The sequence below is a fragment of the Galeopterus variegatus genome, unplaced genomic scaffold, assembly GCF_000696425.1.
Source record: "Galeopterus variegatus unplaced genomic scaffold, G_variegatus-3.0.2 Scaffold12, whole genome shotgun sequence".
NCBI classification, from domain to species: Eukaryota; Metazoa; Chordata; class Mammalia; order Dermoptera; family Cynocephalidae; genus Galeopterus; species Galeopterus variegatus.
In genome coordinates this window covers 685450-711361 of record NW_007726123.1, presented here as the reverse complement: position 1 = coordinate 711361, position 25912 = coordinate 685450, and the positions used below count along the sequence as shown (strand labels likewise).

At 39.9% G+C, this 25912-nt stretch overlaps 1 protein-coding gene and 1 pseudogene across 4 annotated transcripts in view; both read right to left on the bottom strand.

The window, feature by feature from the left end:
- Window positions 1–15393: 15393 nt before the first annotated feature.
- On the bottom strand, window positions 15394–15699 carry LOC103607608 (annotated as a pseudogene).
- Window positions 15700–24562: 8863 nt separating this feature from the next.
- CERS6 (ceramide synthase 6) overlaps window positions 24563–25912 on the bottom strand; it is a 286287-nt gene continuing 284937 nt past the window's right edge. For all 4 annotated transcript variants that reach the window (XM_008589359.1, XM_008589294.1, XM_008589425.1 and 1 more), the window contains one exon: window positions 24563–25374. In XM_008589359.1, coding sequence (XP_008587581.1) covers window positions 25222–25374 — 153 coding nt within the window. In that variant the 3' untranslated portion in view covers window positions 24563–25221. The remainder of the gene's footprint in view (window positions 25375–25912) is intronic.

Here is a 25912-nt window from a genome sequence, read left to right as displayed (position 1 = left end):
AGGTATGGGGAGATTTCACCCCTTAATAGGAGAGCTTAATGTCTCATTGCAAAGGGCACAGATACAGAGCAGGGCAGAGAATTGGGATTAGTTTTACATTCAATCAATCTACTACAATGGTCAGTCAATATTTGTTCTCGAGTGACTACAGAGATAAAGCAGAAAGGACACAGGAGGGTAGCTGGTGTGTCTTGCTCTATCTTCCCCCAACCCAGCCTGGGGTGACAGGTTTTGAACTTCAGCAGGGATTGGGGTTAGGCAGAGAAATAAGAGGAGCCAAATTCACGAGAGACTCTACATGGAGATTAGGATACAGGGCTGTTCTCCTCTCTGACCCCACATTCCACCCCACACATACTCTGCCAAAAAAACAGCACAGAACCCCTCTCCTGGGCTGGGGAGGAAGAGGAAGGAGGCAGAAGCAGAGCAGGGTTCTCTAAGGTGTCTCCAGCAGCAGAGGCTGAGGTCGGTGAGGTACTGTGACAAGGAGGCCAGAGGGGCCAAAGTGAGTAAATTTGTCCTCTCACCTGTGAGTGTTCCCCCAGCTCAGCTCCCAGAAACGGCCCAGGAAGCCTTTGGAAGGAGGAGGCTGTTTTTGTGTGAGCAAGAGAGGCAAAGAGCCTTACAGTTTTGGAATTAATATTAATACAACCTCATTTGTATCTACAAGTTGATGAGAACTACATATATATAGTGTGGCATCTCCTCAAAGAAGGCATACCATACTGATTGTCTGAAAAATTTAGTGCCCAAAGCATCCTTTTGAGTTCTCTGTCTTCAGTTCAGGTTTGTCTCCAGCCCAGCGTTTCTGACCCCGCCTCATTCTCTGGCTTCTTTCCTGCCAGGCTCCAGCCTGACTTACTGTTTGACCTCTCAGATCCTAATCTTTGTGCTTCCTTTCCCAGTCCAAGCTCAGCATGCGCCTCCGGCATGGCCTCCCTGCAGAAAGAAAACCTGCAATGGATTCCCCTTGGGTCTGGCCTGGAAGCCACTCCACTGGACTCCACCTACCACATTTTGTGTGGCTTCTAAGGGAGTCAACATTGGTACACATTTATAAAGAATTCATAAACCAGTGTTGGGTGTTGGTAAATTAGTAAGAAACAATAGCCCAAATGGAATAGAGGCTAAGGGCAATTCAAAACTTGCCTTGGTAATTTCTTTAGTAGCCAAAGTTTGCAAAGAATTGGAAACAGCATAAACATCATCAATAGGGATCTGGTTAAATACCTTAGGGTAACATGAGCTCACACTGGAGGACTTACGAGGTGTCAGGCACTATCCTAAGTGCTTTACATATACAGTCAGCCCTCCATATTCACGGTTCCGAATCCGCAGATTCAACTAACCTTTGATTGAAAATATTCAGGAAAAAAAGAAATACAAAAAACCATACAACAATAAAAAATGATACAAACAAACAAACAAACAAAAAATCATATAATAACTATTTATATAACATTTACATTGTATTAGATATTATAAGTAGCCTAAAGATAATTTAAAGTATATGGAGGATATACATAGGTCATATGCAAATACTACCCCATTTTATATCAAGAACTTGAGCATCCACAGAGTTTGGTATCTGCAGGGTTCTGGAACTAATTTCCCATGGATATCTAGGGATGATTGTATTAACTTAATCACCACAGTAATCATTTAAGGTAGATATGTGTTGTTTTAATCCTTATAATACACACAGGGAAACTGAGGCACAGGGCAGTTAAATGACCTACCCAATGTCACACGATTAGTAAGTGGTATAACTGGGACTCATCTGACTCCAGTGCTTCCATGTTTAATTACTGGGCTATACTGCCAATTAATCTAAACAATGGATTACCAAACATCCAAAAGATGAAGATGTAGTATAAAACATTTATTATATGTCCTGACTTAGGAAAACGTTGCAAATGAATAGGTATTGTTCTAGTTTGATACCTATATAAGAAAAAAAAGATCTAGGAACATATATACCAGACAGACCACAGTATATCTCTGAGGATTGGGATTATGGAGGACTCTCGCTTTCTAGTCATACATTTCTGTATAATTTTAATATTTGGAAAAAACACGTATTGCTTTAGAAACCAAAAAAGGCAAGTAAAAACCTTTTTAAAAGAATAGCAATTATGCTAACTTTAATTTTTAAAAAGGCAGAACTGATAGGTGAAATGGTGACAGCGTGCCTTGTTATTTCTATCTCCAGGTCCCAGCATATGCTGTTCCTTCTACCTGGAGGTCGTTCCGTCTTTGTGTTGGCCTAGCTAACTTTCACTTATCTCCAAAGTTCAGCTTGTGTCATGTTCTCCAGACAGACTACGCTCCTGCCTTTGTACTAGTGCCATCCAATGCATGCACCTCTTTTGATTCATTTATCCCATTGTGCTGAAATTATTAGCTTAATGGTCTGCCTCCCCCACACTACTCAATGAGCTCCTTATAACCACGAACCTGGAGCAAAGTAAGTATACAATAAATAATTGCTTTTATTTGATGGAATGGAATACTGAAATGTGAGCCCATTAGCTATTTCCTCTTTACTGATGAGGCAGGGAATGTTGCTTATGGGTAGGCTGATACCCTCAGCTATCAGGAAGCAGAGTTCAAAACGCAGGGGGAAGATAAGTGTGACCTTCTGGGCAGGAATTCTAAAATGGGAAATGGCTCAAATGCACTTGGGAGGCTCTGACACTGATTAAAAATGGCCTTGACAAGCAGGAAACTGACAAGGACTCAGCAAAAATCCCAAGGGGCCACTTAGAGAACTTTCTTGAAGATTTGTTGGTTAAAAAGATATAAACAGAAGAGGTGAGGAGAGTCTTGGGCCTAAGAATAAAATCAAAGAGTGCCCTAATGTTAAGAATAAGTTCAGGAAAGCGGCAGTCTAAAGTGAGCTGAGTTCTGAAAAGTTTGCCCAGCACATCTAAGAGAATTTTTGCTATATTCACAGAGAGATGAATGTAAAGAGCAGTGCCTGGGCTTGGGCCACTGGCCTGCTGTTACCAGTGACAGAGTGGGCAGGGGCACTTGGCCAGGCTGCTAGGGTCCAGGGGGGAAGGGGTCAGGTAGAGCAGCTGGCCATCAGTAGGCCACATCTTCGAGAGCATTTTCCTCCCAGGACTAGCTGCAACGTGGGTGACACATCTTGACACATCTTGGCAAGACCAGCTCCCACTTCTGAGTCCTGAATGATGCCTAGTGCTTGGTGTGTTTGAGCTGACAGAGGAGCAGTACCAGTCTGTGCTGCCATTTCAGGTAGGGATGGTGTTTACAATAATACATGACATCATTTCTACCAACCATCCTCAGACAAAAGTGCGGAAGCAATCTCATTCTGATTAAATTACTTTTTATTTTTAGTCTGGTTGTTGCAGTGATGAGTTTCCTTAATTTCCATATCTCCCCAAAGCTGGAAGATACATTTCTGAAGCCTTGCCTGAATGCGTTTTTAAAAAAAAAAAAAAAAAAAAAAAAGAACTATCCAATTTAGAAGCGCTAATGAGTATTTTAAACTAGCGGAAGCAGTGGGGGAACACACCGATATTGTTATTATTAATAGCCAGCCTAGTTTGTAGCATCTAAGGGTAACTTTTATCCTTAGTTTTTACTAATTATATTGTAACTTTAAATTGCACAAAATAAGTTTTTTACCTCTTACCACTTCATGAAAATTACCTAATTTTTTAATACTAGCCCAAGTGGTTGTAATTAACTACTTTATATATACAAACCAGCCCTGTATTCCAGGTGCTAGGGTTTAATTTTCATTATGCATGCCCCAGTTTCATTTATAATAATTTAAAAACTCCAGGTGTTAATGCAGAAAAAAGATTAAATCAAGTTGATTAATTTGCATAAAACAAATTAGCCTAAATTTACTTTTCCCCAATAAGCCCTAGGAAATGAAGATGAATGGACAACTAATTAACAGTAAAGTTATCCTACAGCCGTGATCTATGGCTTTAACTTCCAAAAGAAAAACAGAAGAACCAGGACATTTTATAAATGCAGATTTGTCCAAATTACATTATATCTTCATTTGATCCCCTATATTAATATTCATATGCCATTACTTACACTTTTCTAAGCTCATCTATGGTCAGTCTTATAGATATCAGTTAAAATGTACACTGGAATGTCTAGTATATGGTTGTTTTAGTCTCAAGCACAAATTATGAGTTAAGCATTTTTGTATATGTAAAGTGTCATCTGCAGATTTATTTGCCTTTCCCACCTTGATTCCCTCTATAATTTATAAATTATTTATATATAGTTACTTCCTATAAATCATTGCCGGGTTATGGAGCTAGAATCTTAGGGAGAAAACAAAAGCATTCAAGTGGTTATTTATTGTATTTCCATCTGCAGCAGGAGCTGAGGAGCTGAGGTGTGTGGGGGGGGAGGCCAGAGAGCTTACTCTTCACTCTATTTCCTTTGCACGCCTGAAATTTTATATGCTGTACTTGTATTCAGAAGCAGAAACTAATCCTATAAAAGCCATTGCACACCCCTGGGAATGAGGGCACACAGTGTATAAAGCCTGTTCACTCGGTTTAGGTTCAAACTGCCGTCTGTGCACTTGTTAAAAATCTTCCCCTGTTGTATTTTTACTCAAACTCAAACTATTTAGCCCCTTAGTTGGCTTCTCCCATAACTCTTCTGAAATGTTCTACTGAAAATGGATGTTTCTTTCTGTATGCCCCTCTGTAGCATTTTACACAATTGACAACTCATTGATGTATATTTGTTCATTCACTCATTCAGTGACTTTTTATGAAGCACTCTCTTCGTCCAGGTATTATGAAGGATACAAAGATGAACAAGCTCCAAACCCTTCTTTCAAGGAGTGCACAGTTTGATGAAGGAAGTTTACTGTATTAGTCCATTTCTGTTGCTTATAAGAAAATACTTAGAACTAGGTGATTTATAAAGAAAAATGAAATTTATTGCTTATAGTTTCTGAGGCTGGGAAGTCCGAAGTCCATCCCTGGTGGCAACAGTGACCCAGGGGTCTCACATTACAAGATGGTGGAAGCAGAAAGAGCAGAGAGAAAGACAGTCAGACAGACAGACTCTCCTCTTCTTTTAAAGCCCTCAGAACCACGCCCCTGACCACCATTTTTAATCCATTCACTCCTGCATGGTCCCACAACCCAATCACCTCTTCAAGGCTCCACCTTTCAGTTACCATAATAGGATTTCCCACCCTCTTAACACTCACAGTGGGGGCTAAGTTTCTAATACGTAAAACTTGGGGGACACAATTCAAGCCTCAATGAGTTTTGGGGGGACATAATTCAATCCACTACAGTTACATTACATTATGATAGATTACATAAAAGAGGCCTTTACAGAAATGTGATGGGAATTCCAAAGAAGTGTCCAGCTCAGCCTGGTTGGGGAAGAGAACTCCAGAAAACTGTGGTAAGAGATGGCCACACTGGCTGGTGCTTGAAATGCACGTACTGTGTTTACACAACAGAATGTGTGCTGGGGTATTCAGAGAGTTATACACCTTCAAGAATGCCTTGAGTACATGGTTTGCATGGGTAGTTGATGAAGCTGGGCAGATGGAGAGGCCAAATTGTGGGATGACTCAGGTGCCGTGTTTAACTTTAACCCAAAGATAACTAGAGCCACACAGGGGCCTTTTCTCTATATAGGATTTTAAGCACATTTATGATATTTGGGTTTGCATTTTAGAGTGATCGCTCTGGCAACAGTATAGAGACCATAAAGAGGACTGAGATCAGAATCAGAAAGAGTGAGAATCTGTTGCCAAAAACTGGGAGAAAAATTGTAAGGCCTTAACTAACATGAAGAGGAAGGGGTAGAGTTTTCAAATGGAACCAAAAAGACTTGGTAATGGATTACATTGGGGGTATGTAATGAGGAAGGAGGAGGAATCTAGAATGAGGTCCAGGCTTCTGGTATCCTCCTTAAAATTCCCTTCTCTATGGCTTTCATGGGAGGCACAATGGGGCAGCAATTAATAGTACGGGCTTTGGAGTGTGGAGGCTTCAAAAGATGGCTACACTACACATTAGTATGCTAATTTTGAGGGAAATTTCTTAACCCCCTTAAGTTTCAGTTTCCTGATATGTAAAATGGAGAGTATAAAAGTGTTCAATAAACATTGGCTGCTGTTATTGCTGTTATCATTGTCATTTTATTTTTTGCAGAATAAATTAAGATATTAAAGATGATTGTGTATTACAAATATAAGATACTAAAAAAATACAACTGCTCTAAAAAACTTGAAAAAACTAACATGACTACTCACCAAGCAATTTAGAATTCTCAAGACGTTTCAGTTAATGTATTTTATTATTTCACTAAATTCTCCTTTCATAGGCTGAGGCATTTTGTATCATTTTATTGGTCTTGGAATTCAAAGATGGCATTCTTATTTTTAAAAACAGACATCGCTTCATCTAAATGTCTGAAAATTTCACTTGGGACGTTATGAGGGTTTTGAAACAAATAGATTGATTAAAAAATAATCTCAAAGTCACAGACAAATTGCAAGTTCAGTAGAAAGCATTTTCTCTTTTTTTCTGAGTAAGTTGCCAACATATAATGCTCCATCACCCTGTAATATTTTAGTGTGCATTTCCTACAAACAAGGATGTTCGCTGACAGAAGCAAAATACAACCATCAAAAGCAGGAAATTAGAGTTGATTCATTGCTGCCATCTAATCCTCAGTTCTATGGATTGTCCTGCTTATGTTCTGCACAGTGACAGGATGCAGCTCAGCATCACGCCTTGCATTCAGTGGTCGCCCCCCTTTAGCCGCCTTTGCTCTCCAACAGTTCTTTCATCTTTCCTTGACTTTCATGCCATTGACAGATTTGAAGATTACCAGTTCATTATTTTAGAAAATGTCCCTGAATTCGGGTTTATCTGATGTTTGCTCATGATTAGATTCAGGTTGTGCATCTTTGGCAGGAATATCACAGAAGAAATTCTGTGTTCTTGTTACATCCATTCAAGCAACTCATGACTTCATTTGTCCCATTACTGATGGTGTTTACTGGATTAAGAGGGTGTCTGCCAGCCTTCTTCACTGTGAAGTTACTACTTCAACCTTTACCTTTACAGTTAATAAATATTTTGTGGAGATGTACCTGGACACTAGGCAAACACCTGTTCATCATCAAACTTTTAATTTATTATATATTAATTTATATCTTATGAACAGTTTCGCATTCTATTCAATGCATTATAATCCATTGTTGTCATTAATTTTGATGCACAACATAGCTAGATTTGGCCAGATCCCCAAAGTGTGGCCAGATTTGGCTACGAGCCCCTTTAAGTTGGTTCTATGCCCTCACAGCATCTCCCTATCACTCTTTGAGCACTTCCTTGCTTTCTGGCCCAACACGATTTTCCACACCCAGCCTGTGCCTTCCTTGCCCCAGTTCTGGATTCAGCTACTTCTTCAAGGAGCCGTGGTTCCCTTTAGTGGACAATGAATTTAGGATGAATTTAGAAACCAAGACCTGGGGCACTAGATGTGCTCAGGGGGAGTTAATGAGGAGTCACTGATTCTGGGCCCTGAGGTAGACAGTTAAGGTACATATATATGTGTGTATATATGTATTTACATATATGTAAATATATACACTTACACATGTATGCAGATATACACTTACATTGAAGTTTATTTTGATATTTATTTATCCATTAGAAACTGAACATGGATACCTACAATTTTAATCCAATACTACTAAGTTCATTCAGTTTTCTCCTCCTCCATACTTGTAACTCCCTTTTCTAGCAGAGAGAAACTGGCTCCTTAATAGACTTACATATTTGATCAATGCCCTGTATGTGACCAGCCCCTCACTGCTGCCACTCTGACCTCCTGTGCCAGGCTGCGCCTCTGCAGGGATGGCCTCAGAATCCTGCCTGGGCTCTGATACCTCAGGCTTCCTCCTCACCTACCCTCCTTGTATGGATACCCTCTTCATCCCACATGGGCCCTGATTCCCCTTGCTGTGCTGCCCTCCTGTGCAGACACTTCCATACCCCCATTTGGCCCCCAATACCCCACTCTGGGCCACCACGACTCCCCCACCTGGCGCAGACATCCACTCTGCTCTGTCCCATCTGAGGCTTTAGAACTAAACAGTTCAGGATGAGAGGGAAGGGAAAGAAAAGACAAAGAGGAAAAAGGGAAGGTCATCATTATTAACATCTTTTTTTTTTTCTATCTTTCTAATCACTCTTTTCTTTGCTGATTTATTTTCTTCCTCTGATCTCCCAAACATGGACATTTCTTGAGATTCTGCTCCAGCAGGCAACACAGAAGTGATGCAGAGCTTGGGCTAAGTCACTCGCATCACCACTTTCTGGCTGTAAGACCACGGGCAACGTTCTTACCCTCTCTGTGCTTCAGTTTCCTCATCTGAAAAAGTGGGAAAAATAACAGCACCTAGTTTCAGTCCCATTTTTCCAATTTTTGATAGATATTTCCACATAAATGGACTCTCATCAACTTAAATTCAAAATGTCCAAAACCGAGTCACCTTCCCAAAATTCTATTTCTGTAAACATAGACATTCATTCCACAAGCATTTTTTTTTTTTTGCCACAAACAAGTTTTAATACATTTAAAGAGACTAAGGTCACAGAAAATTTGTTCTTTAACCACACTAACAGAAGGAAACTTAGAAAATTCACAAATGTGTAGAAATTAAACAACACTCTCCTAATTAAACAATGGTAAACAGAAAAACAGAGAAATCAGAGATTACTTTGAGATAAGAATCAAAGCTCAACATATCAAAATTTGTAGGATACAGGGCTCATTCAGTGCTTAGAGGAAAATTTATACTTGTAAATGCCTATATTAAAATTAAGAAAAATCTTAAGTAAACCTTAAGAAAATAGAAAGAGAAGAGCAAACTAAACCAAAAGCAAATATAAGTAGAAAATAGCAAAGATTACAACAGAAATATATGAAATAGAGAATTAAAAAACAACAGAGAAAATAACGAAACCAGAAGTGGATTCTGTAAAAAGATCAACAAAATTTTCAAACCTTTATCTATTCTGACCAAGAGAAAAAGAGAGAGAGAAGACTGAAATTACTAAAATCAGAAATAAAGCAGGGGCATTATTACATTGTCATTATGTTTTTTTGTGGTGGCAAAATTTAGTTTCTTTCTCTTGCTCATTTGCATTTTTGCTCCACCAGTGGGTTTTGCTCTTTCTTGTGTATTTGACATGGTGATTATCATTTTTTGGATTCCAGATGCAGGACCTCCTTCAGGATTTCTTATAGAGCTAGTCATGTGATGGTAAGCTCCTGCAATTTTTGTTTGTCTGGAAAATACACTATTTTTTCCTTATTTCTGAAGGATAGCCTTGCTGGGTATAGTATTCTTGGCAGGTAGTATTTTTCTTTTAGTATTTTGAATATATCATCCTGTTTTCTTCTGGCCTGTAGAGTTTCTGTTGAGAAGTCTGCTGTTAGCCTGATAGGGGCTCCCTTATAGGTGACTTGATGCTTTTCTCTTGCTTCTGTTAAGATTCTCTCTTGTCTTTCAGCTTTGCCAGTTTGACTATAATGTGTCCTGGAGAGGATCTTTTTGGGGTGAATCTGTTTGGGGATCTTTGAACCTTCTGGATCTGAATGTCCATGTCTCTCCTTATACCTGGGAAGTTTTCCATTATTATTTCATTGAATAGGCTTTCCATGCCTTTTCCTTTCTCCTCCCCTCCTGGAACACCCATGATTTGAATGTTTGGGTGCTTAAGATTGTCTGCTAGCTCTCTTAGATTTTCTTCAGTTTTTTAAATTCTCTTTTCCTTTTTTTTTTTTTTTTTTTGTCTACCTGGGTTATTTTGAAAAGACTATCTTCAAGATCAGAAATTCTTTCTTCTGCTTGTTCAAGCCTGCTGCTTAAGCTCTTGGTTGTGTTTTTTATTTCATTGAGTGAATCTTTCAGTTCCATGAGTTCTGCCATGTTCTTTTATAATGTATTAATCTCTTTGTAAATTTCCTCCTTCATTTCCTGGATTTTTTTTTCTCATTTCATTATGTTGTTAACTTAGTCTTCTCCTATCTAAGTAAGTTTCCTTAAGATTGCTGCTTAGAATTCCTTTTTTAGTCATTTCAAGAGTTTCTTGCTCTACAGGGTCTGGTATTTGAGAATTACTGTATTCTTTTGGTGGTGTCATATTTTCATGGGTTTTCATATTTCTGGAATCTCTACATTGATATCTGGTCATCTGGTAGAGCAGTTGCTTCTTCTGTTACTCTGGAGTGGGCTTTGAGGAGAGAGACGTTCTCTTCTTTTTCTGGTCCTGCTGCTGACTCTCCTTGTGTCAATGCAGTCAAGAGTCTGGTGGGCCACCTGAACAGCGGCAGTGGCTACTGCTGTGGCATTGAGCTACTTTTTCAGCAGCTGTGGCTGTGGAGGTGGCAGTGGTGAGCCACCTGCATGGTAGTGGTGTTTTGGTGTGCTCTCTTGCCTGCTCTCTCACTTGCTTCTGGGCAAAAGGGGCTGCCCTCAGCTCCTGCCTAGGACCCTGGGCATGCTCTCTTGCTTGCTTCCTGGCAGAGCTACAAGAATTTATTGAGCACCCACTATGTAGTGGACATTGTGGCTGATGATGAGGATCCAGATATGGTATTCGAAGGCATATGCCTTCAAGATGCTTACAGTCAAGTAGGGGAGGCAGTGTGATGAGCATTCTTTTTTTTTTTGTGACTGGTAAAGGGATCACAACCCTTGGCTTGGTGTTGCCCAGCACCGCGCTCAGCCAGTGAGCACAGCGGCCGTCCCTACATAGGATCCAAACCCGCGGTGGGAGCGCTGCTGCACTGCCAGCACCGCACTCTCCTGAGTGAGCCACGGGGTCGGCCCATGAAGAGCATTCTGACAGAGGTTAAGTGGTCGTACCTTTTCTTCTCTAGGAAAAGCACCAAATCCAAGAGAATTTGGGAGGCGGGATACATAAATTAGTCTTGAGGGCCAAGTAAGGGTTAGCTACTTGAACAAGAGGGGAAAGGCCTTTGAGGCAGAATAAGGAGCATGGCCAATGTGCTGGAGATATAACAGGGTGAGGCTCATTCTGAGACAGCAGACTTTTGGGCGTGGTCCAGAGAGCCCCTGGTGAGGGAGGAGGATGGAGCAGGAGGTCAGAGTCAGGCCACTAACAGCAGGGTGGGAGAGAAGGGATACTAAGGGGCTTACTCATTGCTTCACACTATGTCCTATGTCTCAAATGCCCTTGCTCTTTCCCCACGACTTATCTAACTCTTATCCACTCTTCTTGGCTTTCTCTTTGAAACCTTTTCTTACTTAATCCTGAGGCAACCTCTTTCTCCTCTGAACTTTTCTGATAATTACTATTCTAACAATATATTTGGTATGATGATGATAAAAATGTCTTACATCTGTCTAGTAGTTATTTTCAGAAGCCTTTTATCTTTTTCTGTAAGTTTGATTTGCACAATAGAACAAGTATTATTTCTTTTAGGGCTATCTTGACCCCATTAAAGTAACCACTGCTTTTGCCCTGATTCCCTAACTAGACTGAGGACCTTTCAATGCAGCAGCTTAGTCTCTGACTTCTTTACACCACCCACAAAGCCTACTGTAACATCTCATACAGAGTGGGTGTTCAGTACAAGGGTACTTTAAAAAGTTCATGGAAAAATAGAATTAAAAGATACTCAAATACAAACCTTCCCATGAACTTTTTGAAGTACCTTGCACATGTATCAACTTAATTTTGATGTGCATTTTATTGCCTTCATTAGCATTCTGGCTCTGTGTGTTTTTAGCTAGCATATTATAAACGCTTTTATATGTCCTCAGAAATGACTTATAAGTGATACAACTAAGAAACAGCAGCGCTGGAACTACAGTATGTCAGGGCTCTGTTCTATGTACCATCTAGTACCTTCAATTGAAAGAAAAAAGCACTCATTACTCTCAAAAACTGTACACATCCTTATTAACTCAGCTTTGGTGATATAGCTCCAACTGGCCTGACATCCTACACATTGCTTGCTTAATGGCTTACCAGATAGTTACTAGCATCTTGGGTCAGGAAAATAACAGAAGCCAAGCATTTAATCCTGATGAATCAAATTAATTGCTGTGACTCAAAAAAAGATGGGCTGGTAATTGCCCTTTCACTTCCAGTAACTTCTTCACTCTGCAGCACTCCATCTCTCACCTACTACTCACACCTAGGAATATTTCCCTGTGAGATTTCCCACCCATTCTTAAAATCCAGACCTCTAAATAACTAATTCTACCACCTAGATATCTTCCATCCTTCTAGTCTGCGATGGATCAAATTACCAAACTGTATGGACTGATTGCTATTGAACCTGTGTTCTGGGTTACAAGTTTGCCTGCCGTTGCAGATTCCCAGGATTAGGTTGGAAAGGAGGTGTGTGCTTTGTGAATGGGAATGATGCAGTGAGCCTAGAAAATTGAGTTCAGTTGTTGATATATTAGATTTAGTGAGGGTCCTCCCCAAGAAACACTTCTGATGTAGTTGAGAGCACTAAACAATATAATGTTGTAAAGAGGGAAAACGGGTGAAAACTACAGGGGAAAAAAATCAAAGCTCTGTAAGGAAAACTCAAGAAGGTGGATAAGAAAAAAAAAAAAAAAGGGAATTCAAATGCAGTAGAAATCTTGGCAGCCCAAGACTTCAGAAACAAATGCAAACATGGAAAGCAGTGTAATGACCCAGGAAAAGTATGCATACGCTTTGTAATCACTCAGGTCTAGGGTCAAATCTCAACTCTAGTGCTTGCTAGTTGGGTGACAAGAGATAATTTACTTAACTTCATTGAGCCATAGTTTATGGGTGTGCTGGTAAATGTTTAACAACCAGCTCATAATAAATAAATAAGGAAGGAAGGAAGGAAAAGAAAGAAAAAAGAAATAGAGAAAAAGAAAGAAAATAGAGAGAAACTGATATGCAATTTTCACAGATTTCCAAAAAGTAAATACTTCCAAGAGTAATTAGCTTGTAAATAGCTAATTACAAGCTACCAATGCAATATCACTGAACACAGAGTTGGGAAGAAATGCACAGCAGCACACCATTGATTTCCATCAAACAGATACAAATGATGATGGTAAAATATAGTAAAATCACTAGGAAGTAATGTTTTTGAGTATTTATTATCTATATTTTTAATATAATTTAAATTTGTAAGTAAAAATAATTTTTAATAATGCCTGTGTTTGATAACCAGCTTGCAAAATTTCTGAAAATTTAACAATCACCTCATGCAAACTGGCATGAGTTGACTCCCACATACCACTGATGGATAATACTCATCCTTATAATTGGTGTACTCTGTATTTGTGACTTCACCTACTTCCTAAAATTCATTTGTGAACCCCAAATCAATGCTTGCAGCATGTGATGGTTAATTTTATGTGTCAATTTGACTGGGGGTGGGGTGCCTAGATATTTGGTTAAACAATATTCTGGGTGTATCCATAAGGCTGTGTTTGAATGAGATTAACATTTGAATTGGTAAACTGGGTGAAGCAGATTGCCCTTCCCATGTGGGTGGTCCTCATTCAATTCACTGAAGGCCTGAATAGAACAAAAAGGCCAAGAAAGGAAGAATTCAGTTCTGTCTCTGCCTGACTGACTTCATGCTGGGACATTGGTCTTCTCCTGCCTCTGGACTCAGACTCAGCCTGGAACTTACACCATCAGGTCTCCTGGGTCTTCAGCTCACTGACTGTATATCTTGGAACTTGTTGGCCTCCATAATCTTGGTGTGTGCCAGTTCCTCATAATAAATCTTCCTCTCTGTCTCTCTATATATACAAGGGTACTTCAAAAATGTCATGGAAAAATAGAATTGAGAGGTAATACAAATCTTTCCAAGAACTTTTAAAAATGCATATATATTTATACACACACACATCTGCACACCCATATTTGCACATGTGATGCTAAACCAGGCAGGCCCATTCACATGTTACATATACACATATACATATATACACACATATATAGAATACATGTATATATTCTATTGGTTTTCTTTTCTCTGGAGAACCCTGACTAATATGTGGTGCTTTGTCATCTGTGGACATGTGCAGATTGGTGAAAATTTCAGCTGCCCAACATGCACGTTCCCAGCTGAGGCTGAACGAGGCGATGCCCTGCCTTTGTGTTTCAGCTCTCATACTGTGAACAAGCTTCCTTTCCACGGTCTAAATCCATGCCATGTCTTTTTCATTTTTGTGCTTTTTCTCGGTGGTTTTGTGGTTTACAATGGCCCCCAAGTGTAGGGCTAAAGTGCTGTCTAGTGTTCCCAAGTCCAAGAAGGCTGTGATGTGCCTTATAGAGAAAATAATAAGCTTCGTTCAGGCATGAAGTATAGTGCTTTGGCTGAGTTTGATGTTAACGAACCAGCAACATATGTAAAATAAGGTGTTTTTAAACAGAAACACATATTAAACAGGGTTAGGTGTTGATCAGTTGATGAAAATGTTGTGGAACAAATGCTCCCAGGAACCTAACCCTGTATTTCCTCTGAAAGCAATGGTTCAGTTTTGGCTAATTCAATGTTTGCAGTGCCTTTATAGAACATAGCTACTGCAGATTACAAGAATCAACTGTATCTGCCTTTTAGGGAATGGCTTCATTGAGATAGTTTTACACCAAGCACATGCCTAACACACAGTAGGAAAGACCTAAAAGGTTTCTTCTCTTCTTCATCTCACCTCCCTGTGCTAATAGTATGATGCTAAACCGGGCAGGCTCATTCACATGCAACCAGTGGTTCTGGAATCTACAAAAAGCGAGTGTTGCATTTTTGGCTATTCTCCTCCCCCAGACACGTGTTTTGGAAACTGCTCTCATCCATCAATTCACAATCCACTAGATGCCTCTGAACTATGCAAAGAAAGGTGCTAACAATAACAATGGAAAAGAACTACCTTCAGTCAGGAAGTTTGCCCTCTTACCTAAGGTTCTCTTCTGGCTGATGATTAGCAGGCTGCTGTCTCTGAAGGGATCTGGAGGGTTTTCCTATCCCAGATCTCAGCATCCTTAAAGCAAAACCTTCCACCTGTCATTCTCCGTTAGGACTCACATCATGGCCTTTGTGTTGAATCCTCAGTGATGCCTAGTCCTTTATTTCTTTCAGTGGCCACATGCCCATCATCCTGTCATGTGATGCCCAGCACACACCTGCAAATACCACTGACAGACACACTAGGACTTTGAGAAGGGTCTTTCCGGTCGTGGTAAGGATGGGCATTGCTTAGCCCATGTTCTTTCTCTTCTTCTTCTTTTTTTTTTTTTTAAATAAACTTGTTCTTTAATGGGGAATGGGAGGGAGGGCTGTCAGGGTGGAAATGGGGTTAGGGTGTCAGAAGTGTAGCCCCTTGCCGGCCAAGTCAGCTCTGGCCTCCTGGATCTGTCTCTGCAGCTCATGGGCTGTGTCCTTGCAGTCATGAAAAGTGGCTACATGATAGCCCACAGTGCCCAGGGCATAGCAGCTGGTGGACACCAGCAAGTAGGTGAGCTGTGGTCACAGGACCTCCTGGCAGGACAAGGGCAGCTCCAGACCCAGGGGTCCTATGGTCAGGGACACCCAGGTGGAGTCCAGGAGTGCCGGTCTCCAAAGTCACTGTGCTAATTTTGTCATGATCACGTTTTTGCCCCGCATCTCCCCTTCCCCGTGCAGCCCAGACCTCCTTCTCTTATTAAAGATGACAACCAATCAGATCGTGCTATTCCCTGCTCACATCCCTAGAAGGTTTCCCATTGCTCTTACCCTAAAACTCGCCCTCCCTACCATGGGATACCAGCCTTGCATGATCCGTCTCTTCCTAACTTTCCAGTCTTATTACCACACTCTCCCCCCATTTATTGTGTTTCATCCACCCTGGCCTTGGTGCTGTTCCTTGAATCTAAAAGCATATTCCTTCCTGGAACCTTTGTGTTTCCAGTTCCCACTGCCTGGACTGCTTCTACCCAAAAATCCTTCCCCAGCTGCTCCTGTCAGTAAGGTGTTAGCTCAGATCACCTGTCCATCAGGTGTCTGTGACCATCCAGTCTGAAAAGCCCTGGCAGGCACTATGCAAAGTGACCTGTTTCTTCATTACTTTTGTCCTTTGTCACCATGTGAAACTGCCTTGTGTTAAGGGCTGAATTGTGTCCCCCCCAAAATTCATGTTGAAATCCTAAGCTATACTACTTCAAGATGTGACAATATTTGGATATAGGGTTTTTCCAGGGGTGATTAAGGTAAAATGAAGTCATATGGGTGTGTCCTAATCCAGTATGACTAGAGTTCTTATAAGAGATCAGGACACAGACAGATACACAGAGGGAAGACCACGTGAAGACACAGGGAGCAGGAGGCCATGCCATATGTTAGCCAAGGAGAGAGGCCTCATGAGAAATCAACCCCAATGACACCTCGATCTTGGCCTTCTGGCCTCCAGAAGTGTGAAAAAAATAATTTCTGTTAAATTTATTTTCTCACAGTTCTAAGCCACCCAGTCTGTGACATATTGTTATGGCAGCCCTAGCAAACTAATTTGTTTCTTTCCATTTTAAAAATAGACTTTATTTTTTAGAGCAGTTTTAGATTCACAGCAAAGTTAAGAGGAAAATGGAGAGTTTTCCCACATGTCCCCTACTCCCCACCACGTGCATAGCCTCCCCCATTATCAATGTCCCCCATTAGAGTGGTCCATTTGTTACAATTGATGAACCTACATTGACACATCATAATCATCCAAAGTCCATCATTTACATTAGGGTTCTGTGTTGGTGTTGTACATTCTATGGGTTTGGACAAACGTATGATGACTTGTATTCACCATCATGGTGAATCATACAGAGTAGTTTCACTGCCCTCAAAATCCTCTGTGCTCCACCTATTCACCTCTCCCTCCCCTGCAACCCCTGACACCAGTGATCTTCTTATTGTCTCCCCAGTTTTGTATTTTCCAGAATGTCATATGGTTGGAATCATACAATATGTAATCTTTTCAGACTGGCTTCTTTCACTTAGAGATATGCATTTAAAATTCCTCCGTATCTTTTCATGGCTACATAGCTCATTCCTTTTTAGCACTGAATAATATTCCATCATCTGGATGTACCAGTTTATTTATCCACTCAACTACTGAAGAATTATCTTGGTTGCTCTCAAGTTTTAGCAGCTATGAATAAAGTATCTATAAACATCCAGGTGCAGGTCTTTGGGTAATTCTCAACTCCTGTTGAGTTCCTGTTGCTCCACACGCCTGCCAGCATTTGGTGGTGTAGTGTCCAGGAGTTTGGTCACTCTAATGTGTGTGTGGTGGTATCCTACTGTTTTCATCTGCATTTCCCTAATGACTTATGTGTGTAGCTCCTGGTTTCTTTGTTTTGTTTTTTTCCTTTCCTTCCTGGATTGTAAGTTCCATGAAAACTGGAACCTTATCTGTCTTATTTCCCATCCTATCACTCATGCCTATAAGAATTCCTGGCACCTAATGGTCTCTCCATAAGTATTTTTGAACACATGAATGATGAAATCAGGGACCTGAGCCTTTGGTCTTCAAGTTATCTTTGGCTATGCAAATATTTTCCATTATTTATTAAGGTAAAAAAACAGCTTCTTACCTGAAGAATTGCTTCAAAACAGTCACGAGTGCCAGATCTTAGACCTTCTTGCCCCATTTCAGTTTCACAATTCTGTTTCATTCATTCTCTAGGTTTCCGTACCCTTTCTTCAGCCTGCTTCTAGCCACTTCTCTAGCCTCAGTCCTGCACCTTCCTCCACTGATGCCTGGGCCTGGGATGCGGGTACCACAGGTGGCTCCCCTCTCCTGAGCCCTGCCACAGAGCCCCTCAGCTTCTGTGCTTGAGTGCCAGTGAGAGAAGCTGGAACCCATGCAGGGATATCCTGAGTTCAGGAACAGTTGGAGACACAGTACTTCCCCGTGCTCGTCTTGTTTCCTAACAGATGCAACGCTAATTGCGGATAGCTCACATCTTACCAGTTCTCTCCTGACTGCATTTGTTTCTCCAACAAACATTTACTGTGTCTGTTACGTGCCAGACCCTCTGCGAGGCTCTAGGAATACCGGCTTTATGCTGCTTATGTGGTTTGCTTCCCCCAGATCTAGTCTCTGCCCTGCTCCGCACCGTGGGAAGCTCAACCCTGTCACCCACATCTCCCGGGCTCCACACTGGTAAGCTTTCTGGCTGAAGTCAGCCAGTGGATGGGTGGCACGTCAAAGCAGGAAGAGAGCAGGTATCTGCTCACCACCCAGGTGTACAGCACCACAAGGCAGCTTCTCCTCCACACTCCCCCCTCACTGGCCTCTGGTTACAGCCCAGGGAGGATAAGGGCTTCCCATGCTTGCTAGCCTCTGGGTGTCTTGCCCGCCCTTGTTTGATCTTGTAATCCAGCCCATGTCTTTGAAAATAGTCCTCCTATGGAAGTTTCATCAACTTAACCATCTGACAGTGACTTCTGCTTCCCACCAGGACCCTGGCTAATACAGGCTTAATATAATTTAATTCAGTGTTTATGAATGATACAACTTTTGCTTCCTCATGCGACAGCACTTTGCTGATAATCAAGGGTGTGGGTCCCTGGCTCTAGTCATCATGGTGATTGGTTCTGAATGAATCTCAATAGATCCTTGCACACAGCCCCCTGCTTTGTTGTCCTGCTATCTTTCAACATTGTTGGCATTGCTGTCACTCTTCCTGTTGAAGCAGGTGCAGGGTTTTTGGGAAGAGAATTAGGGGGACAGAAATAACATGTGCCTACGTTGGATGTGGCAGCCTCAGCAGAAAGGAAGGGGGCCTAGGGAGAAGGTGAGTGGCACTTGGCTATTTAAGAGACGCTTATAGCATTAGGCTATCCTATGTTTTCAGAACTAGGAGACAAAGTCATAGCTTCCAAAGTGGTATCTCTTTCTTATAGTCTATTTTTTGTGCCTCAGAGAAATTTTGGTGGTTTATTAGAAAAACTAATGCTTGAAATCAGATTGTTGCTGGGGTTGATTTTAATAAGATTTTTAAAGGGTGTGTGCTCTATTTTTTTATACTACTGGTGGCTATGGTGGGTTATCTAGGTGAATTTCAGTGTTATTTTTATGGTTTTTGAGATACTAGGACTAAGCTTAGAGCAGAAGAAGAGCAGGTTGGGGAAGACAGAGTTTTACTGGAAAGACAGAAAAAGAGGGACAGAAGGTCTAACCAAGTCAGAGAAGAAGAGGTTGGCCAAGCTCCAACGAGGCGTACATACAGAGAGGGGCAGCTTTGTGTCATGCTTTGTGTTATTTGTCCTAAGAGCCTCTTTTATAATTTGGAAAAATTAGCACAGTCTGATATATTTAAATGGATATCTCTATAAACCATATTTTTTCCGGAATGAAGTATTACATAAAATTTAACACTGAAGTTTTTATATCTTAATTTTCAAAGAGATACTATACTGTGTCACAACATAACATGACTTTCTCAGGAATCATAGTGATATTGAGATTTGAAGAGACTTGGAAGAAACTACTGGGGTGATGTGAGCCTTTCATAACCTCATCCAGGAAGGTGTGACATATTACCAATACAAGCTGGTTAGCGCTTCCAGTAAAGGGCACTTACACTGCACTCTTAATACTTATCTTTATTATGAAAGTGTTTCCAAAGTAAAATGATCATCATAATAATGATTGCTTCCAGAAATCGAGAATGAATAATTATATTTTCATATAAAAATCGGCAAAACACAATAACAATACATAAAATAATTCTAATTGGTAACAGCACATCATTCCATTTCTGACAGAGATGCTCGAGCACTGAATTGTCTTAAGGAAACAAGTAAGGTTTGGTCACCTATCCTATTTCTCACTGCAAGTTGAAAAAAATCAAATCCACAACCTAACCATCACCCTCTTCCATGACAACAGATAGTTGTGGAGGCAAATGATTATGTGAGCAAACAAAGAGTTGAACTCAGAGGCTTAATGAAATTTTGGGAAATCAAACTTGGAGGGTGTTTTCCACACTTAAATTAATGAAGTTCTAAGTTAAAGTTCCAGAACTGTCACATGGCTGCTCCTATTATAGAGCTAATTTCTTTTTTTTGGAGCTAACCTTGAAAACTTCCTAATTTTTTAAGGGTAGTTTTACAATAACAGTTTAAAAAAATTCTGTAGATAAAAAAGAAAATGAATCCCAATGAAATCTATTTTTCACTGAACAGAGAAACCATACCAATAGCTGTCATTCCCTGGTTTCCAGGCTGTGCAACATACACCAAAACTGGGAGTCAAGTTTTCATGTACCCGTGTTAAAGAAAACACACATACATGGGTACAATACTCCTTTCAGAAAAATGGAATCAGGCAGAGAAGAAAGTGTGGGTAACAACTGATCCAAAGGCTGTTGGGAAATCGACAGCAGAAAATTGACAACATCCTGGCTTCCTTTTATCAAGAGTTCCAGAAGGCTGAAAGGAATGCTGTGAATGAGATAAACAAGCAGATCTTAGGCTGGCGGTCTCCTCATACCACTTCCTGGGCAATCTGGAGAATGCCTAGTTTGGTGGAGACACCACGTGCTATCTGGCTGCAGAGACATTTTAATTCCGGCAGGGACTTCGTGTGTGGCCATTTGGTAATGCATTCCTTTCTAAGGCTTCAGATTAAACTCAAGTTGGAAATACCTAGAAAAGACTATGATTCTCCTCTGGGTGTCTGCAGATCGAATTAACAATACTTACAATGTTTTATGTTCTCTAATACAATTTTCTCCATGAAAACCAGCACCAGGTATGCTACCTCTGAGTATTTACTAGAGAAGTCCCAACAGCAGATGGACAGGCCTTCTCAGCATCTGCTGAGTGACCCCTAGGGGACAGGAGGGGACTGTGCACACCAAGGCAAACCACAGCGCCTTTTTCTGGCCAATTACCATAAAGAACTAAAATGCTGTGGGTAAACCAGTGCTAATTACTATGTGGTAACTTGAGATGGCACAATTTCATTTTACCAAGAGAAACCTAAATTGACTCTGGGGACAACTACAACTTCATTTATAAATAAAAATCAATAAAAACCAATAAAATATCTGGCTGCATTTTCTTCAGGAACTATGATTACTGAACTGTTCATGATTCTTCCTTCCATGGGCAGCATGCTAGACGGCAGGTACAATAACCAGAGCTCACTGACTTCCTCTTTGCATACAAGTTACTTAGAAAGTGAAAGTGCCATGTGTTACTCCCCCATTAGGCTGACTTTGACCTGACTTGATTTTTTTCTTATTTGGATGTTAGAAACATTTCAGGGCTATTATTACTTTATCTACAAAGCAGAAATCACCCAAAGACAACAAAAAAGTAAGCTAATTAGAACCTTAGGGCCTCAAATACCATACGAAATGTAAACATTTAACATTTTATTTCCAAAGAATTTCTTGAAGCCTCTCTGGATATAATGACATCACACCTACTGATAAGCAGACGCTTTTAACACCTTTGGAATTATTCCACATACTTTTTATATTCAGGCAACTTTGCCAGTAACGTTTCCAAAAAGGGACAAAAATAACTATTAATGCAAAATCATGAACAGAACAGGGACAATCAATGGTGTCCATAAAGCTCTCTCAGAAGAGCTCTTTAGCTAAGACTCAAGTAACCTGAAATGAAATCTCACTTTTTACTTAGCCCAACAATGAGGTTTGAATACAAAGTGAAATATTCAGACTCTTTCTACCTAAGGTAAAGGTATTCTGTGTTCGCTCACATTCAAACTCTATCAAATACTCAGAATGGAAAGTTTGGCAACAGAACTGGACATTTCAGGGTTCACCCACCGTTTTGATGAAAGGTGATCTGATTTTATCTTGCCTCTTGCCTACCTCTTCTGCCACTTTCATTTTTGTCCCATGCCTGGGGTGTTATTGTACGGTACCTCAGGACACCATCTGTCTGGCGGCCCAGAGGGAGTAAGATGTTAGCAAAACCCTGGGGTGAAGAGGCAATCATTTTCATTTATAATCCAAAATACTGATATTTGTTCCCCTACTCCCAACATCCATAGGACTAAATTTGGAAATGGGAACTGTATTTGGCTTATATGGTGAGCTGAGGTGCTCTGTGACCTAGACTCGCCCATATTTAGCTCTGTGGCTAAGAGGCCGAAAGGATTCCGTCACTGTCAGCAGTGTGGGGAGCACGACCAGGAGGCTGACTGAAGAGGAGGGAAGTTTCTCTTGCACCTGGTGGACGATTTTTATGAAAGAATATGGATAAGAATGAGTCTGATGTTTGGTTTTACGATATTTTTGGAGAAACATACACATACATCCATAGATTATATATTTTCATATCATTTATTGACCCAAGGCCAAATTCTACTTGATTTCCTACTTTTTCCTCCACTAAGAGATCTAGAAAAGCTATAATATTGGAGAACAAAATATTACTTTTTCTAGAATCTTTTCTTCATACTCCTTTGTACCCTAGGAAGGTTTGAAGGTGACCAGGAGGAAGGAGATATCAACAAAGCCTAATTAACAACAAACAACACTTTCACTAACCTACAGTTGAATTTACAAAGTATGCTTCAAAAGCTATTGGCCTGGCACAGGTGGAATATAAGTTACCTCAATATAGTTCTCTCTCTCAGCCTTATCATGCCACCATGGGAGAGCAGTAGACAGAGACATATTACTCTACACCATAAAAAGCCCACACACTCCATTTTAATTAGCCAAAAAGAACTCTTGGCCCTAAAATGTAAAATAAAATAAAAATCTATAAATATGTAAAGGACTGTATCAAGTTAATGTCATCAGTCAGAGAGGCTCCAAGTATTTCCAGTCCTCTTTCTAAGTGACTTCTGGGAAAATCAAGATTGTTTAGATTTGTCTTTGCTAAGGACAGACTCAATTTACATCATTTTATGCAACTCTTCTAAACCATTAATTTACAAACAGGTCTTCTTGAAATTATCCTTCTGTGCTAATGAGTTTCATAAGTCCCAACCTTGAACACACTGTGGTTCTCTAGTTTATTTCACCCATCAAGAGGACTCGCTGCAAAAAGTTCATGGAAAAATTTGTACTATCCTGTAATTCTATTTTTCTGTGAACTTTTTGAAATACCTTTGTATATTCCATATTTCAGTTGATAAGAAACTTTTACCTTCTCCAAACTTTCAGCTATAATATTCTTAATATTACTTTTTTATTTGTATATGTATTTTAGTAGATGTTCTGATAACTTACAAGTACTTTTGGTGTTTTATGGTTGGTTTTACAAACTCAACCATCCACAAATTACACTCCTGTTTTTTGAAATAAATAAATAAAACTCGACACGCAGAATTAGTTGCACTGTTTTCTCAATAAACAAGCAGACATATTTCCAAGCCTCTTCTGTTATTACTATGAACCATACCACAAACATACTATTTTGTAAATAGGTGGGGAAAGATTTAATATTACAGTGAGAAGTTTTTGCTTGGGAACATTCTTTTAGCTGTTAACTCACAGGTTGCAAATTGTGGACATAAAGCTTTAATTTTTAAAAAAATTCTAACTGAATGTTAATGGCTCTGAGCAGAACATGCACTCATATTTTGCTGTTGTCTTAATCGTGCTCTGATTTACACATTTATATTACTGCATTTTTGTTTTGGACTCCTGTTTTGGATAAACGTCTTTTTGTTTTATGAAATAACTATTTTAATCCCTTTTTATTCCCCCTTACTGAAAGTTAGAAGGAAATAAAATCTTTGGCTTATGCGTATGGTTTTCTTATCTGTACCTAAATAACACTGCCATATAGGAGCCTTATGGGAACTTATCCTTCAGTAATTCTCCTCATTGCAAATATCGCCATTGTCCAACAGAATTTTTGTTGTTTTTCTGGAAATAGCTCCATTTCAAAGAAAAAAAAAAAAATTCCTGGAAACCAAACAAGTCTTCAAAGAAGAGAGGGGAAAAAAAAAAAAAAAAAAACTAAGTGCAATGCTGCTCAGTTTCTAGTAACAGGAAGGCCATTCTGGGTTATGTTTAAGGAGAAAAGCAAAGACTAAAATAACCTTTCTCCCACTGGCTTTATTTTGCTCAGCAAAATAAAAACACAAAGGTCAAATACTAGATAGGGCTTTTTCTTGCAAGCTGGTTGCAACAAAGTGCTTTGCACTGGAAGTGATCTTTGCCAACTCATGAAATACTCCTTTTCTGTCCCAAAATATACTTAGCTTCTTTTTTTCATGATAGGACAGAAGACTGAGCTAATTATATGGGTAGTGGCAAAACCTGGCTGAAATCAGTTATCTTTATTTTATTCCCAGAACATGGGACAAATTCCTCATACTAAGAGTGATTTCTTTGTTTATAACTATGAGCTCAAGCAAATATCTTTGTTTAGAGTCAGAGCACTGTCCTCATGCTAGAGGTCATAAATTCCATCAGAGGTCATAAAATTCTGCAACCTATAAGCTTAATCCCCCAGTTAGCTACCACACTCATTGAAGAAATCTTGGCTGTGTGCACGAGAAATGACGTCTATTCCAAAGCAATTTAATATAAAATAATTCAAAAATAGTCCTACAATAACCATCCTCTTTAACTTGAACTACTAATTGACCATGAAGAGTGACAATTAAAAACCAAAGTTCATCCTGTTTAAACTTTACACTGGGAGAATGGTCACTGACACTACATAGGCAATTTCAAAATGGGCACCATAACACAAAGAAAGCAAACCTATCTGGAGTGGTATGAGAATCTTGCACTGGGTTTTGCTTGCTCTAAGTGACAAATTAAGCCAATGCTCACAGCACACTAGACTACAGCAAGAGAAAAGGGCAGAAGCGGATGAAGCATCTCCTTCACTGTCATGAACCCAGAGAGTAAAAGGAGGAAGGAAACCCTCTTTTGTCCACAGATTTACAAACAAATACAAAAAATAAATAATAGTCTAGACAGTACAAATGCAAATACTGTTCCCTTGTGTCAATTACATACAGCATGCCTACATATAGAGAAGGGTAATTCTTCATTCACAGACAGGACATATGGCAGTGCACTATTCAAAATGCTTTGATAATCCTAATTTTTGTTTCTGGTGCTGAGATATTATGAAAGGAACTGCATTTGCCATTTATTAAATACTTCCAGCAACAGATAGTTCACTTTGTTCGGGACTTGTAGTTTTCAGTAATTAGTCATCCACAGAGCAGGGGCCAGTCAGGAGATATCCATTGGTGCCACTGGTCCCATTGGTGGTTGTTGCAGTGTGGGGGCTCTTTCCTGGAGGTTTTGAGTCCTCCTCATCTGAGCTAGACTCGATATCGCTTCGATCATCCTTGGACACCTATGGAGTACAGGAAGGTGAGTGTAACCAGCTCCTAAGGAATCATCAAGGTATGGCATGCTCAAAAGCACATGCAGTCATATACAAAGGTAAACAGATCCAAACGTTAAAAAATCACAGAGGATAAGAACACTGTCACAGGAATCATTCCTCTTCACTGGAGAGATACAATTTGGGTGACAAAGTCAGTTACAAAGGAATGTAGGCAGGTTAGGCATTACAGAGGGATGACTTACTGACCTCTTTAAGGTACCTTTAGATGATATTGAGAATATATTAGACTATGAATCCCACTCTTACCCAAAAAGTGACATAATGTACTACTGGAATGGCATGATAAAAATTTGGTACAAATGAATGAATTTATTCTCTGATGATCAAATTCTCCTTGAGAATTATTTAAAGTCAGTTCTTAATTAACCACGCTACTTGAGATATTCACTCGTTCAAATCATTAAAAAAAGAATCATTCCTATTTGGCTTTGTAATGCATTATTTTATGATTTAATTTGTTTTTCTTTTCTGTCTGCTAAAATTA